Below are 17,399 nucleotides of genomic sequence, written 5' to 3'. Positions count from 1 at the left end.
TTTAACCTGTTGACGCTTTAAAATTTGGTTTGGCACTGACTTCAAACATTTCAGTTTGTTTTATCCCTTTGGAAGTCAGCTTTTATTTTTATATTAAATGAAGGCGGCTGGACCGATCATGTGTGGTATAGTTTTAGTTTAAAGTATTTATCAAGTTTCAATTTTATGATTTATTAAATATTTTTTTGGATTCATGGTTTAAAAGTTAGAGGGAGGGCACATTTCCTTTCTTTTATTTCCGATAATATTCACTGTAAGTATCAAAAAATGGTTAACCAAAAAACAGTTTAGTATGGGCGGTAGGTACCCTGCAAAATTAGTTTTTGTAGTTTTGATTATATCGTTCTGGCGCCATGCATGATTTATGTAGCCATGCCAAATTGCAGCATTCTAGCACTAACGACCACGAAGCAAAGTCGCGGTCTGACAGACAGATGAACCTGTCTATACTATGACTACGAAACCCTAATAAAATGAAAGGAGTAGACATATTTATGTGTCGTTTATGTGTTGATGATTACGTGGTTATTGCAAGGAGGCCTGGATACCTGCCATAATTTAAGTATTTTTGGGTATCAATATAGTTTAATTAATAAATGTAATAATATATTGTCGTATTCATCATATAATTGTATTACTATGGCATTACTATTACATATTTAATTTTACAGCGCATTGACGCTGATTAATAATTAACAATTTGCTTGCGAACAAGCGATTACTTGCCATTCACTAAATGTTCAGGGCACACTATGCGCGTATATTGCGGTTTCTCCATTAATACTCCTGGCGTTATGCCCTTTAAACAATTCTACTCCTGAAGCATACCTACGGCTCTGACAACTCTCCGGATCGCTAATAAGCTTAAGCCAAAGTTGACAGTCACGCTGATGACGATGTGACGAAGACTATAGAGCACTCTGTTAGTCAGCGTAAATAGCTTTTGCCCGACGGCTGTCCTTATTGATTACCAGACATCGTAAATTTTATAGCATTTCTGTGCAGCGAAGTGGTGTAAATAATTTCGTCCCTAATGATTAATTAGCGTTAATTACGTTAATAAATATTAACCTTAATTTACCATTTCACTTGGAATTATCTATTTATACCATTTCCGTTAACACCACTCCGCTGCACCAAAAATGCTATAAAATTTACGATGTTTGTTGATTACTCACTGTTATTATACTATTAGGTTCTACTTTAATTGTATCCAGTTTGTTAGCTACAAAGTAGTTCTCTTTGTTTTTATTCAGTTAAATTGTTTCTGTAGGAGTCTCACATATTACCAATCATCATCTTGACAATGTCTGTAATATGATTAAATACTAAATTATGACATATTATAAATTTCAGGCGATCTACGATATGCTCGGCGCATGTTCGAGTAACCGCCCCGCCGATTCCGCCGAGGAGCGTGCCAAGAACATCTTCGCTAAAATGGACGAAAACAATGATGGCCAGCTCACGCAAGACGAGTTCCTCAAAGGCTGTCTCCAGGACGAAGAGCTCTCCAAGATGCTGGCCCCTTAAGTGGCTCCCGGCTCACACAGCCCGCGGTCCGGCCTCACCACCCACCCCTTCACTGTACCTCACGATAACCCGACGGCGTGCTCCTGTAGACACGACAGCAATCTATGAGGCATAAAGTAATCCGGTTACCCGATTTATCGTAACCGACACTCCTTTTTGGTGAGAGATATATGTATAGAGTACGGATTAAAAACCATTACTCATTTGTAAATATTTTTCATAATTTATGCACACTATTTTATGAACGCGGTTTATTTTAACACAATTGCGTGCTATCCAGTCAATTACTAATGATTTTTGAGATTAATTTTATTTATTGTTACAAAATGTATTTCTTATCAACTCATTTAGTATTTGCATAGCGACGTTTGTCTTTCGGAGAGTAATTATTAAGTGATGTTTGTGTGGCTGTCGTGTCGGCACGGTTAACTACGAAGTGTACACAGTATCCGTGATAATTGACATTGTAAGCGCAGCAGCCGCTAGCGCGAAGTGCAGCCTTCGTTCTCATTGGTAAAACCCGTCATAACTATAAACTCCCATGCCCTACATCCAATAAACTCCCATGAACAACGTGAGTACTGGGAGACAGTTTAATGCTGAAGTATATAAATATACAAATGGTGAGAATAGTTTTCGAATAAAAGACAGAAGTTAAATTATTAGAAATTAGAGGCGGTGAATTTTATCGATAGCGATAGCTGCGCTTCCTCATTCACATCATCCACACCGAGCTTTTCCAATACGTGTTTAATATATATTTGTGAAAAGATATTTGTACTTAGCGAATATTAATGTAACGAACATAAAGTCAATGAATTCTTGAATATTAAAAAATATTGAAATGTCCATTCCTATTTGATAAAGTTAATGTATGTGAACGGTAATTGTATAAGAAGTATTACATTTCTGTCGCTGTCGGACTGTCCTATCCTATATTTAAAAGTATTGTATCCGAACCACTCACCTTTCGCATAGGTCTACCGCTCGTAGGTCACATTCTAACTGTCCAGCCTTGTCCCTTAACACATTTCTACTACCTATTATTTAGGGTCGAGTAGGCTCAGTGCCCGCTACCAACTTAAACTTACATATAATACGTATTTTGCTATCAGTAGTCACGAGATCTCCTTGGCCAACAAGAGAGGTTAGTGCTCAGTCGAGAACTCCTGTATGCACACGAGCATGCACCGCTGAAACAAACGTAACAGTTTTTTTGGAGTCATTACAAGATGCATCATTATATTTCTTTGAAAGTAAATCAATGTTCAAAATGCCTGCTTTTGACTCATTTACTCAATTACATTTCAAGTATAATTTCTGATGAGTTATGGGTTGTTACTGGATTTGGTTTTGGGAAACTGTTTTAGTATGATCGAAGTGGAATGCGCGATAATCGGCACACAATCGGCGACAGAAACAGCTGTGTGTGTGGCGCTCACATCACGTTAGGTTCTTAACTCACTTCGTTGCAGTTTTCGCAAACAGACTATCCCATTCTTATTACTAATTATAGCCATTTTTATATTGTTGTAGTATTCAAAGGTATACAATAAAATATCTGGCGATACTTTTGTTGACATCATTGATCAAATTGTTTCCACACTACTGTGCCTTCTAGCTCTCTTTGTAAATAGTTATCATTCATTTGTCATTCGTCAATTGACTTTTTCCTTACGACTGTTAATATTTATTGCATTTCATATTTTATTGTTTACTTTTTTCGGGTTTTTACTTTTTGCAAAACTATTATTAGATCCCGTGTTGAACATAGTTTTACCAACCATTCGCATTAGTAGCAGACCAGCAGAATACATATACACATCCCCTCCTTCGGGGCGATAATGCTAGCATAAGTAAAATATAGTAGGTACTGTACTTGTGATTCCTTCGATTCTTCTATAAAGACATGAGTGGTTGGCCATATTGTAGGTATTTCTCATTTACTTAAAACTAAGGGGTCGCAATATTTTAAACACGTTGAAACAGTTGTACGAGTAATTATTAATTGAGCTAATGTTTCGTTTTAATCTTGAGTATTTTATTTCAAATACGCGCAACTAACGGTTCAAAGTACAAAGTAAACGAACGCACAAATTGCTAAGAATAGCAACGGGAAGAACTCGCATTACAGTTGAGATGACCTCTAATCCCTAAACCAATAAATCTGGTCTTCGCTGATGAAGGCAAACGTTTTTTAGACTGTCGAATGGTACAGTCAGCGGCAGAAGTTGCTAAGCGGGCGAGGTATTCAAAATTACCTTAACACGCTCTTATTTTCTTAACAATAAAGTCGCGTCAAGATCATTTTGAACGCCTGGCCCGCTTAGCAACTTCTGCTGCTGACTGTATATGTTGATGGTCTACTACATAAACATTAGACATTGCTTTTTATAAAATTATGTGATTTTATATTTGGTATTTACCGAATTTGTAATGAATGAATACATAGTGCTATGTAGTTGCCTAAGGCGCATATCGAATGAGGATTATTTTTATGATAATTTTAATCTTAGTAGGTATTCTTGTGATTTTCAATTCATTTCAATATCCCTGGGACATGGAGTTGAACTATACGTGTTATGAAATTATGATAACATGAAAATATTTATTCATTAGTTATGTGTACAGTCCCGAATCGTACCTAATTCAAAAACACAAGACGCGCCTCTAAATTTAAAAGTAAACCCAAAAAGGATTAACGAACGTCCTAGTTCAGATGAGTATTGAAAGTCTAGAGCCCGTTTCAGGAATACCATAGAAATCAACAATGATTGTATTGAGAAACGGACACCTGGTCTTTTGTAAAGAATCTGTAGAATATTTTATTTAATACATTCCAAATACTTTGTAAGTCTGACAATACTTTTTCGTTATTACCTATAACGTGTTCTGCAAGCAGCGCAAAATGTTCTTTTTATACCTTGAGTGCTCCTACCGGGCATTCATTCTGAGTTTCATCAGATTTTACTCTACTCGTAGTGTCTGTCAAGATAATCTATGTCATTAAATTAAGTTTATGTTGACGAATCTCATGTGGGTGTGTAACCCATAATATCATTATCATTAATAAACCTATCATTTAGGCTTAATTTTATTTCTGTACCGCCAGCTTTCAAGTGCGGCAAGTATTTATGTTGAGTACGGCCTACGAAAATGTTGAAAAGTTTTTGTCATACACCGCTTTTTATCACATAAACTTTTTTTACATAGATGTTCCTTTTAGAACGTGATATCTATTTAGCTATGCTCAACATTTTCTTACGTCGACTATACTCAAGATGCAAGTTCACAAACCATGGTATAGACGCTACATACCTACATAATTATTCTGTAGGATAGGTATTTTATTGAACACTTCACCGATACATGTGCATCTTTTGTATCATTAAACCATTACTTAGTTTAGTATTAAAGTCTTTTTAGAATTTATTTTCAATGGTATAACACAAAAATGAAATGACTGAATTTATAAAACTAGGGAAGAGGGATCAATGATACTCATTCGGACCTGAAAATAGCTCGCAGACAGGGTCTTGTGTAACATATCACAGCATTATTTAACCATTGATTTTATTCTGAACGCTGTACAAAAATCTGCGATTCAAAATCGTATGTACACGCGCAGATTCTCTCCAATTTATTTGCACACGCTCACAAGCGGCTTTACATTGGAATGAATTAATACATATCTCATCAATTGAGAAGTTACACTTCAAATTCTTGGTCAATTAGTGTCATTACTCTGTTGTGTCATTATCGCGACCCAAGCTTATGCATCAGTGGTTATAATTGTATTACAAAAACTATTAAGTAGTCAGTATTAGTAATTAGCTGTATGTACTTACTCGTTCCCACATGACGACTTCTATCTCGCCACTCACAGAGATGTCTCAGTCATCTTTAACTTACCTAATAACTTGCACATTTACAGCACGGATCTATTAAGAGCATATTTGTACTTAATTATAGAAATGTCTCATTCTGTAGCAATATCTTAATGTATAACTTTGCTTTTCTTCTATATGCTTCAAAATATGAATGTGCCATGTATGTTGCCATAAGTAACGTAAGCCACAATCGAAAACCAAAAGGGCGATTGTTGAATTAATTTAGCACATGACTACAATAAGCACATCTAAATTAACTAATATAAAAAATGTAAACATGTCGAAAACGCTACTCTGTAGACATTTTGTTTATGACCTGAAGAAATTCCGCGAGTGACGCAAGTCGATTGGCGAACCGATGAACCGATGTAGGCCCTCTTTATTATGTGATAAATAAGAATTAATCTAGCTATAGTCATTATGACATTATGTTATGCCAGCTGTATATTTTTTGTGTAAGTATTTGTGCTGCAAATGCAGTAGCTACGAGAAGAATGTTTGCATGGATAGCCAACAATATTCTCCCATTTCTGATATTTGGCTGCACAGAACGGCCTACGACAACTTTAAATTTCTATATTTCTGTACTTTTTCTTAATAATTTCAAACTTTTATACCTATTGCATTTGTGTGCCACGAATTTTTTCATGGTTCAACTGTACCCAGTAAAGTTGTTTCAATAAAAAAAATCTAAGTACCATGAAGCTACTTTAATTGGCGTTAATTGTGATATTAAATATTCATTCATCCTGCAAACAAGCGTGAAAGGGAAAACTATCGCGGACATCTGGTTTTTCAATAAAAATAATTGATTTTTATTTGCCGTAAAACATTTTTTTTAAATTTAAAAACAGAGTAGTATTTATCGCATTATATAAACATACTTAGATCTCCTTTTTTAAGTAGTTACCTAGTTTAATATACTTACTACACCAAAGTGGTGTGGCGTCAAACATATCTGTGCAATCCCAAGATATTTGTTCATATTTTCTTCACATCACAACGTGTATACTTAATTAAAAAACGTGAATATCGAATCGCATGGACGCCTCGCCACAGTTACGCCATGATAATGTAACAAAATGATACCTTAATACACATGTATAAGGGCCCGCTGTACCAAACCGTCCGTCAACGTCATTGGGTGACAGCAGCCGCCATCATTTTTGGCGTAAATCAGTTCGTTGATGTGCATGGTGCAACTTGCCCTTAAACTACCAAACTATCAGATTATAATGTTTTCACCACTTAAGGGGCTCCATAAGGCAATCAACTATTTACAGTTTTACATCTGTTAGAATATGAGACTGCTAAGGTTTCAATAAACTATATTATTACAATTTATTTATTAAATACTCTCGAACCACATCATTTAGCTTTTGTGGTAGATATTTGACCTATCCTGATACTTATTATTACATTTGGCTGTCTGTACTTATTGTAAGTATGCATGAAATAAAATTAGGCAAATTTTAATTTATGTTTTCTAGATATATCTAGAAAACAAACATTTGTTTTTCATATTGACTGTATGTGTAGGTATACCTACAGTCAATATGAAAAACAAAAATTCTATTCAAATTAAAACACCATGATTCGAGACAGCATTCAAAAAGGAGCCCTTTAGTTGGTAAATATTTTAGATAATCAACATAAACACTTAAATGATTGTAACTAAATTGTATCAATTATTCACAGTTCATAAACCATGTTATAATTTGACTTGCCCCTGTTGTACATTATGTCTTGACGATTGCAATTCTATCCAAAGTTACTATTCTAATAAAAGATATCTAAGTCTGAACCAATGTTTAAGTATTTACAGCCTTCTCATTATTTACCGAAGCAATGATCTGTCGTTAGAAATGTAACGTAGAGTATATCCGGTGTCATAATTATAGTGTTATAGATAGGCACGTAAACTAGATGAAGTAACCACTGTGTCCCCATGAAGTCTCTGTTGTATTTCTAAGAATAAATATTTTTATTGATTCACATTTTGCCTATTCATGTATAATATACAAAATACAAAAATAGTTCTTAAATCGTCTCGTTATTTTCGTAGCAACTAGTATTTTGTATGATTTATGTTAGCTTGACACTAAATCGCTGTGATCTGTTTGTTTATAACTAAAACTATTCCGTATACATATTCTTGTAATGATGCAATTTATACTATTTCTAGGTTGTTATTTTCTAGGGGCCACGAGATACCTAACTAGGAAGAGCACGATTTTGAGAGTCAAATCTACGTTCCATATTAAACATAAATTAAAATGGGTAAACAAAATAGCAAACTCAAACCTGAGGTTTTAGAAGATCTGAAGCAAAATACAGAATTTTCAGGTATGTGTTAATTTAATAGGGCAACTAAAGTTTCGACTATTAACAACTAGTAAAAATATTCTCAAATTACCAGTCACCCTATCCTATCTGCGTAGATCATCAATATCATCATTCTCATAAAACGGGTGTTTGTTAAAATAAAATTTATTTATGATCGTTGGTAATGACACGAGTGTTTCTTTGGACACAACAAAGTGTACATTTTCATGACAAGCACATATATTTATTTTAGTTGTTTGGTAATTAGGGGGAAAAATACTCTGTGATGTTGACTTGGTAATGTCTGACAACACAAGTTATACATTTTTGAATTGACACTTTTTTACCAACATTTAAAAATATTCAAATAATATAAAAACCGCTTTTATCTGATTATAGTATTATTAATTCTTTTTTAGGGTTCCGTACCTCAAAAGGAAAAAACGGAACCCCTTATAGGATCACTCGTGCGTCTGTCTGCCTGTCCGTCTGTCACAGCGTATTTTTTCGGAAACTACTGGACCAATTAAGTTGAAATTTGGTACACATAGGTATGTCAATTAGTGACCTTTGGGCATGGATGGACATGTTTTTTTATAATTGTAAAATACATAGGTCCGAAGTTATTTAAGAAAATAACCAAAAAATGACCATTCCCCCCCCCCCCCCCCCCCTTTATCTCCGAGTTTCGGATAAGGTCTAAAATTTTGAAAAAAATACAAAATAGTTCTTTACCTATAGATGACAGGAAAACCTATTAGACATGTGCAGTCAAGCGTGAGTCGGACTAATGTACGGAACCCTAGAAACGCGAGCCCGACTCGCACGTGGCCGGTTTTTTTATTGATATCCCAGATATTTTTCATCAGAATTTCATGTAGGCCTTATTAGCAATACCTAAGCATATTCTGAAATATTTCATATGTATCGCATTTCTTTTGTTATTTCCACCACTGGCATTAAGCCCGATTTAGACGATTCGAGAACTCGCATGCGAGTTTCATACCACAGCGGGTTTTGATTGGTCGGTTGAATTGGACGTAATCCACAGTCCGCAATGTAACTAAAATCGCATGCGATTTCGCGCGCCGTCTAAATCGGCCCTTAGGCTCATTTGAACTTGTTTGGCGAGGATTTAAAATGTTTAAATATATATGGTACGTCGAATTCATAAATATGTATACATATTTTCACCTTATTATTGCAATGGATTACTATGAAATATTGTTTATTATTGTTTGTACTGGCGGCGTTCAATAATATATGGTTATATTATTTATAGGAGACTCATTGGCTGTTACAGATGCAGAAATACAGGAATGGTACAAAGGCTTCTTGAAAGATTGCCCCAGTGGACATTTGTCCGTAGAAGAGTTTAAGAAAATATACGGGAATTTCTTCCCATATGGTGATGCTAGTAAGGTATGATCGATAGTCAATAATGTTGTGCGCACTCACCAGAAATGAGAGAGATAGCGGAGCGGTGTGAGAGGTACAATACTGTTCATTTTACTATGGAAATTGACAATGACAGCGACGCGTTTCCATAGTAAAATGAACAGTATTGCAGCTGCAGTTGGAAATGGAATGTCACTTTTATCTTATGTGAATTCTTCATTATCATCATATTTATATTTTGCGCTAGTTACTTCTATTAAGCAGGATTTTTATAGAGTTTCCAATTTAATATTATATTATATACATGTATTAATGTAACCTGTAATGTCTAGTTTGCAGAACATGTGTTCCGAACGTTCGACGCGAACGGCGATGGCACGATAGATTTCCGGGAGTTCTTATGCGCACTCAGCGTCACTTCACGAGGCAAGCTCGAGCAAAAACTAAAATGGGCCTTTTCCATGTACGACCTGGACGGTAACGGATACATATCGCGCCAGGAGATGCTCGAGATTGTAACTGTAAGTCATCTTAACTCGCAGATCGCGTACCACTATTTATTTACATTAAAACTCCGCTCATTTTAATTTCAATCCTACATAACTTTTAAGAGATACATTTACTTAACCAAAATACATAACTGTCAATGGCATCAGTGATGTCGTTCATAATTTATTGGATTCACGCACGAAGGGTTCCGTACCATCACGTAAAAACGTCAAAAAATCACGTTTATTGTATGGGAGCCCCACTTAAATATTTATGTTATTCGGGTTTTAGTATTTGTTGTTATAGCGGGACCAGAAATCCATCATCTGTGAAAATTTCAACTGCCTAGCTATCACGGTTCATGTACAGCCTGGTGACAGACAGACAGACAGACGGACAGCGGAGTCTTAGTAATAGGATCCTGTTTTTACCCTTTGGGTACGGAACTCTAACAAACAAGGTAGACGTCCAAGTGCTCGTTCGTGTTCCAGTAGGTACAATGTACCATTATCACTTTCAATGTCATGTCACCTTTAAGCCTTTATAAGGCAGTGGGAATATATTTCCCACCTGATTTTGAACTTTATTTCAAAGTGATAGGGTTCAATTTTGCACAAATTCTGACTCCCTTAAAGCCTTATAAAGGGTTAACTTAAGTCATTGTCAATGTCAGCAGAGTCAGGCGGGGCTCACTCCGCGATTTCGTCGCTTTGCGTCAGGTAGCTAAAAGTACATCCGTTCGACCCCAATTCTGGGGTTAGCCATAAGCCGCGCGTGGCGCGCACCTAGCGGCCATATCTGTGCTGATCGAGACAGACGCGTTTTGTTAGAGAGCGAGTCTTCTGTACCTACATTATTTTATTTATTTTATTTGTTAGCCTGTTGTGTCCCACTGCTGGGCAAAGGCCTCCCTCTCTTTCTTCCACGCGTCTCGTTCTATGGCAATATTAGGCCAATCTTTCCGAAAGACGTCGAGATCGTGCCGCCACCTCCTTCTAGGTCTGCCGTGACGCCGCACTATGTTTGGTGTCCACTCGGTAGTTTTCTTGGCACACAAGTCGTTTGGCATACGGCAGATGTGTCCGGCCCAGTCCCATAGGTATTAGTTGGTATTAGCATGTCGAGAACTATTACGTTTACCTTACGAGCATTATAGGCTCATCCCTTTAACATGTAACCAAAAATCACTTGCTGCCTATTGAATAATGTACGGGCAACATGAGGTTTTTAACAGCATTGTATTTTAAATTTCAGGCTATTTACAAGATGGTTGGCTCTGTGATGAAGATGCCAGAAGATGAATCTACGCCGGAGAAGAGGACGGACAAAATATTCCGTCAAATGGATCGAAATAAAGACGGGAAACTGTCGCTGGAAGAGTTTATAGAAGGCGCTAAGAGTGACCCCTCGATCGTGCGCCTGCTGCAGTGCGACCCGCAGTCGCAGTGAGCCGCCCTCGAACCCCATCAACAGACACGCTTTCGGCTCGTGCGCATCTATCCCAACTGTTACGAATACCTATACTAAAATAACCCCAGTTAAATTTGCTTGTAAGAGCTAGTGCGCGACGCAAATCATTAAGGCACATACTTGGATTTATGTTCTATTGATTGCTCTTATTTCACTAGGCATCCAATAACATTTCTGAGTAATTAACATTATTTATTCTTCGCTATGTATTTATACGTTTGTATTTTAAATAAAGACATTATATTAAGGTACTGAAAGTGGATCGAACATCACCAGAAAAAATAATGAATGCGGATTATATTCGAATACACTACTTATAATAGGGCTTAAATCTCAACCATATTTTATATCTAGTCGCTGGTATTACGACTATCTCACCATTCAATCGAATGCAAAACTCCTTAAACGTTCATTGACAGTCATCATGAAGATTATCGGTCAATTTGTTACTGGGAATACCTACTATCAGTAAACGGTGTCAGTTAGGAAATAAGAAACTATAACACTAAAATACTAGATTAAGTTTCTGCTTTGATCGGTGTATTATGTGGTCGTATCGTACTAAACTATGTACGAGGGTACCTACTCTGCTTGATGCATGTATGGGTTTGAGTACAATTGGCGTCCTTTCCTTGTGTTCGCAGCTTTGAAGTCTTGCATATGTCTTACAAGACTGGCTCGAGTAAACGACGTTATCCTTACACGTTAAATAAGAAATAAGACATAATCTTGAGACAAGCGCTGGCATTAAAATAATGCTAATATACTTTGAAATAAGCTGCAGAATAATTACGGCGCCGTCTAGTCCGTTCTAATTACTCAAACTCCAAGTATAGATAAAGTGAGAATAGTTACATTTTAAAGTTTCGTGGCTTTGACATAATAGTAGGATTGTGTTAAAGTTTTTTTCCTTTAATCAAAGAGTTATTGACTGTAATAGAGATTAGCTAAAGTATAAGAAAAAAACGTGCCCCCAAGTCTGACATCCGAAAGAGATGGCGCTGCACAGTGCCATATGTTTTGTGGTCACTTTGAGTATTGAGTATTAGACTTTCTACCTCTAACACGGTCAATGAATCTTTGCTTACATATTACTTATATTTGATGCAATGTACTATGATACTTCGATCGTGGTTTGCCTAAAAATCACCCCTACTTACCATTTTTTGCATAAACCGTAAAATCCAATCCCGAAAAACTATAATTTATGTATACGTTGTATTTATTATCGTTATATAATCCTAGCAAAGACGGGATATGGACTGGAACTGACCAACCTAACTACCTGGGCAATACAATACTTACTATCTTCTGTTTATTTTCTGAAATAGGTATCTAGTGGTGCTACGAGATTGTTCTCGAGTTTCTGACGTTAAGTTAACTACGATCAAATTTAACATTACTTGCTAAGCTAATTTTGGAAAGACTGTGGGTTTATTGCACAATATGAAGACAATTTACGCATCAAACGATACTGACAAATATACCTAATATAATTATTATTTAATTCGTAGTTATTTACAACATATTTATGCTGATCTATTTGTGTAGCTATGATTAAGATTTTAGTTGTATTGATTGAGAATTCGAAAAAAATGTGTAGCTTTGAGTCAGCCTAAGTATTACTATTCTATTATTTTACTACGAAATGATCTGTAGACGCGTTTCACATAGTGTTTTATATTATTTTTAATGAACTGTTATGGCGAAAAGTCGCCTTTAAAATAATGAAATAAATTTAGATGTTTATGAACAAAGTTATGTCATCCAGATATAACTCGCTTGATAACGATTTATGGTATTACCAGAATTATTGTCACTGAGACGGCGGGGACCGTGGAAAATTGAATACGAATAGGATTTGTTTGGTCTGCGGACATGCGCTGCCACTACTAATCTCCATATCCATTCGGCTTGCTGAGCTTTGACTGACCTAATTCCATTAGTCAGGTAGGCGTTGTTTATATCTGGTGAATCTGTAGCTAAATGTGTATTTATAATTCGTTTATATTAATATGCTAAGATTTCTCCTTATGATTATATTGTACACAATGAATGACATTTATTAATGTGGAGTTAGGTAAATAAATTCCTTATAAATATGAAACATTTATATCATAGTTTCTCGTTCCTCTGCGTGACTTTATTTCCATTCGTTTATTGTGTGCTTACGTGTTATTATAAAATGTGTTGTCCGTTAGAGATTCATTCGCGCTGTTATTACATTTACCTTTCTAAATACCTATAAATTCCGATCAGGGTTAGCGGCTATTTGTGATATAGTTTTGTTTTACTTTGGATTTAATTGTAGACAAAAGCGCAAGCGAGCCAGTGACGCCACGTTTGGACTGCTCACCTCGTTTAAATAAGGTGCTAAGGCTCCTTTTACAGGAAAAGGGGATTTAAAGTACGCCTATTGCTCTGCTGCACGTGTGTTTCCTTGTTTTTATTTATATTAGCTACTTGTAGTCGTCTCTGAATCTCTGTTGTGACCACATACTTACACTTTCGATACATTTAAAAAACTTATACCATTAAAGTATGTACACAGTCTTAACCTATCATTTGAAATGTATAACCTGTTCCGCTTTATTTAAGATACTATAGTGTATTTCTTGAGGTATTTGACAAAATGGACACAAAGCACAATATGGTATTGGGCACGAATAATCAAGTTAATCAATTAAACTCGATGTGCTAAAATAATTACGTAATAATATAAGTTTTACTCAACGTAACAATGAAGCTGCTATACCTAATCGTGCTGTTGCTAATAAATATAAATATATCGTTTTAATAGGTCGGTACTTCCTAATACCTGGCCCAAGTAAAGAACCTTAACGAAACGGAATATTTAGTCATTTGAGGGTAAATGAAAATATTACCTACACAATTAAATGAATAAGGTTAAAGCCAGAATGATAAAGGACAGATCCAGGCAGTTTTGTATTTGTAAAACAATTTTTTTTTATTCATTACCATCTAAAGAAATACACTATATATCCGTCGTGTTCCAAATATTGTGTTTATTCAATTTTAGCCCTTTAGCTTTGAATATCGATCTATTTGCTTAAAATAACTGGCACGACTGCGGGATTATAAAATCCTAAGTTATTAGTTTTACTACCCAAACATAAAGACGTGAATTTAAAAATAAACCCAACGTTTCATTGAAAGTAAATAAGTATCTACCCAATCAATACGTAAGACACAAATTTGTCACTGACAAAGTCAGCAAGTATTACACATGAATTACCTACATGTGGGGTTTTAACATCCCTGGATCTTTCAAAAGTGTTTCATTTAAATGTGTTTTCTTAATCAACTGAGACGAGTTGTATTAATTTTTGTTTACCGCACATATGTATTTAATTAACTAATGTAATAGTAAAACAGCACCAGTGTCTATGTATGCGGCACAAAACTAAATATTAACCAGTTAACATGAGCTTACTGTGTAAATATTATATGCTGCTTTAGATCAATCAGTTGCAATGTTTAGTGTTGCTATTTTTGAGAATCCTCATCATAAAATGAATCAGTACAATTGAGTAGATGATAAATATACCTACACAGAGGTACGAGTATATAGCTATAGAATTTATATAATGAACTGATATATAACAAAATTATTTGTTAACCATATATAATGTTACCTATGGTATTTTATCATATTTAGAATAGCCATTAAAATGGATGACTATTCCATTTAGTCCAGTTCCATAATTATTTTATGGTTTAATCCAATGCACAATTTATTTATGTACCGCACAATATCGCGTTGTAATTTCTGATCGTGTTACAATTTGTGGAATTGATTCCCCCAATGCTATTCTAATGCAAAAACACTATCGCAATGAATCCATATTTGGCATTCCCATATACATATACCATTTGCCAATTGTTTGTTTGGGTAAATCGAGCCAATTAGCACTTCCACATAAATATAATTTTTAAATTTTACATCTAATTGTCATTACACAATATAAAGATTGATGGTTCGCAACACAATTCAATGAGCGATACTTACAATTAGTAAACTTTTGTGGTGTCGTCTCGCGAGTGATCCAGTCTTCGATCGGCCGACGTGGGTATAGATAGGCTTAATAGGTAATGTTAGATAGGATTCAGTTGAGCGCTGTAGGTAAACGCCCGTAACTAGTCATTACGCTGATTTATGTAATTGGTCGTTGTTTTTTTACAGTCTTCCAGTATTTTAAGCGGTAGAAAAACTACGAATCGTAACTTGACCCTTATTAAGTATAAAATTATGACATAAAATGTTAATCAGGTTACCTAAGTATTACTACCTACATAAAATCGAAATAAATCCTTAGAAGACTTAGACGCACCCTACTAGTTCAATGCTAGCTTACATGGGTGCTAAATATTATTACTTACATTAAAATAACGATCTAAGAAATGCTTTATTGGAATATTTTAATGCAAGAGTGCATCGCGCGTGACGACGTTTTTACTGTTTATCATAGATAGGTACGGTTCTGAGACCTTACAGTATACATATTTACAATCTCTTTATCACCTAGTTAGACATGTTTGGCTCCTTCCCACGCTTGCAACCTCTTCTCTTTCTGATAGCTTGAACACGATAAATTGTGGGCACATAAAATGACTAAATAAATATGAATTTTAATATCCACTGGCCTAACTAGGTAGTTATAAAGCTACTAGCAACCCGCCCAGCTTCGCAAGGGTAGAAAAGCGTAAGCGTTTTGCAAACATCGTCATAGTTCAACCAATTTGTAGGTACACCTAAATCTTCCTTAAAATCACTCTTGATATTGTTCGTTCAGTAGTTTTTGAGTTTATCATGAACGTAGACAGACAGACGCGGCGGGGAACTTTGTTTTATAAGGTTTAGTGATAGTTGCAAAATTATGGTTTATAATTGTAGTAATATTATGCACGAATTTCGTATCAGCATAATATACAGACTTTGTGATGACAAGGACACTAAGAAGCGGCCACGAGCAGCGGCCGTAGAATTGTAGACGCCGACGCTCGAAAGACTCCAGATACTTATACAAATGTTCTTTGATGTGGACCAATCCTTTGCCATTTGCATTAATTTAGTACCCTTTATCTTGAATGTACGAGTATTAAGCCCCCCCCCCCCCACATCTAGCGTCTTTCGAGCGTCGGCGTCTACAACTCTATGGCCGCTGCTCGACGCAACGTCGACGCAACTACGCAGCGACGTCATTTTCCATAGCGCTGACCAGAAGGCCTACCGCGAACCACGTTCGACGTATTGCCTCTCTGTCGCACTTGTTAATTCTTAGGTAAGCGTGACAGGGAGGCAACACGTCGAACGTGGTTCGCGGTAGGCCCTCAGACGCCGCCGCTCGAAAGACGCCAGATGTGGGGGGGCCCTAAAAGTATGCAGCAAGCTCGGCCGAATTTCACCTTCACATAGAAACGGAGTTTCGTTCTCACTTTAAAACTACGTGTTGGATTGTAATGAAACTTAGCACATACAATGACATGAGGTGTATCTATTAGTTAAGTTAGGTATTAGTAATTAGTTTATATGGCTCCGGCTTATAAAACAAACGAAATAGCGCAAAAACAAGTTTTGATATGAAAACTTAAATTCGCTGTAATTTTTTAACTACCAATGGTATCTGAAGCTACATTACATAGTTAAACTGATTACAGGCATAAGATATACCTTATTCCTACCTAAGAACAAAGTTTCAGAGTAATATATCTAACTAGTCGTTTTAAAATGAGAGCGAACGTAACTACTTTTGTTTGAAGAACCAAGCTTGCTGCGGAACCTTATTAACAGCTCATACAAGTAAATGTTTTTATTCTGTATTGTTGCTTGAAGTTTCCTTTTGATCCATCGCCTTTTTTTACTGACCAAATGATTTGTTATCATACATTTAGCATACAAATTCCATTTAGCATCACGGTTGGGAGTAGGTTAGTCCTTGCAAGCTCTTTATCTAACTTAACTTTTTGTGTAAGTATATATTTGCGATATTTGTAACTTTTTTGCAAAGTAACAAAATATAATTTGGGTTTTTATTGAACATCGTATGTTCCAAGTTTCTTTTTTGACCTTTATATGTGGTATTTTTTTGCTTTCTGATTTTTTTTCCATTCATTTAAGTTCCCCGACATTTCAAGAACACTAAAACTAATCGATTGTTGATATAACTAATAATTAACAAATTTCCAAGTTTCTTTAGCCTAATAGAATTTTCCAAGACAATTGATACTAAGTAAGTGATTTCACTTGATCATAACTAACTTAGAGCTCGTTAT

The 17,399-nt window shown here is 35.7% G+C and overlaps 3 protein-coding genes across 5 annotated transcripts in view; all 3 read left to right on the top strand.

The window, feature by feature from the left end:
* LOC134679267 (neuronal calcium sensor 2) overlaps positions 1 to 7,468 on the top strand; it is a 49,197-nt gene extending 41,729 nt beyond the window's left edge. For both annotated transcript variants that reach the window (XM_063538162.1, XM_063538163.1), the window contains exon 5: positions 1,357 to 7,468. In XM_063538162.1, the coding sequence (XP_063394232.1) occupies positions 1,357 to 1,533 (177 nt within the window). In that variant the 3' untranslated portion in view covers positions 1,534 to 7,468. The remainder of the gene's footprint in view (positions 1 to 1,356) is intronic.
* LOC134679266 (neurocalcin homolog) overlaps positions 1 to 13,662 on the top strand; it is a 55,977-nt gene extending 42,315 nt beyond the window's left edge. The window contains exons 2-5 of one of the 2 annotated variants that reach the window (XM_063538160.1): positions 7,624 to 7,769; positions 9,052 to 9,170; positions 9,479 to 9,667; positions 10,890 to 13,662. In XM_063538160.1, coding sequence (XP_063394230.1) covers positions 7,700 to 7,769; positions 9,052 to 9,170; positions 9,479 to 9,667; positions 10,890 to 11,084 — 573 coding nt within the window. In that variant the 5' untranslated portion in view covers positions 7,624 to 7,699 and the 3' untranslated portion in view covers positions 11,085 to 13,662. Of the gene's footprint in view, positions 1 to 7,608; positions 7,770 to 9,051; positions 9,171 to 9,478; positions 9,668 to 10,889 lie in introns of both variants that reach the window. The other variant, XM_063538161.1, reaches the window with a different exon arrangement.
* The window catches only part of LOC134679259 (uncharacterized), a 452,522-nt gene that overhangs the window by 213,981 nt on the left and 221,142 nt on the right, over positions 1 to 17,399 (top strand). The window lies entirely within an intron of this gene.

The sequence above is a fragment of the Cydia fagiglandana genome, chromosome Z (genome assembly GCF_963556715.1).
Source record: "Cydia fagiglandana chromosome Z, ilCydFagi1.1, whole genome shotgun sequence".
Taxonomy (NCBI): Eukaryota; Metazoa; Arthropoda; class Insecta; order Lepidoptera; family Tortricidae; genus Cydia; species Cydia fagiglandana.
The sequence above is the reverse complement of the archived record's forward strand: the minus strand, read 5'-3'. Positions and strand labels throughout refer to the sequence as shown.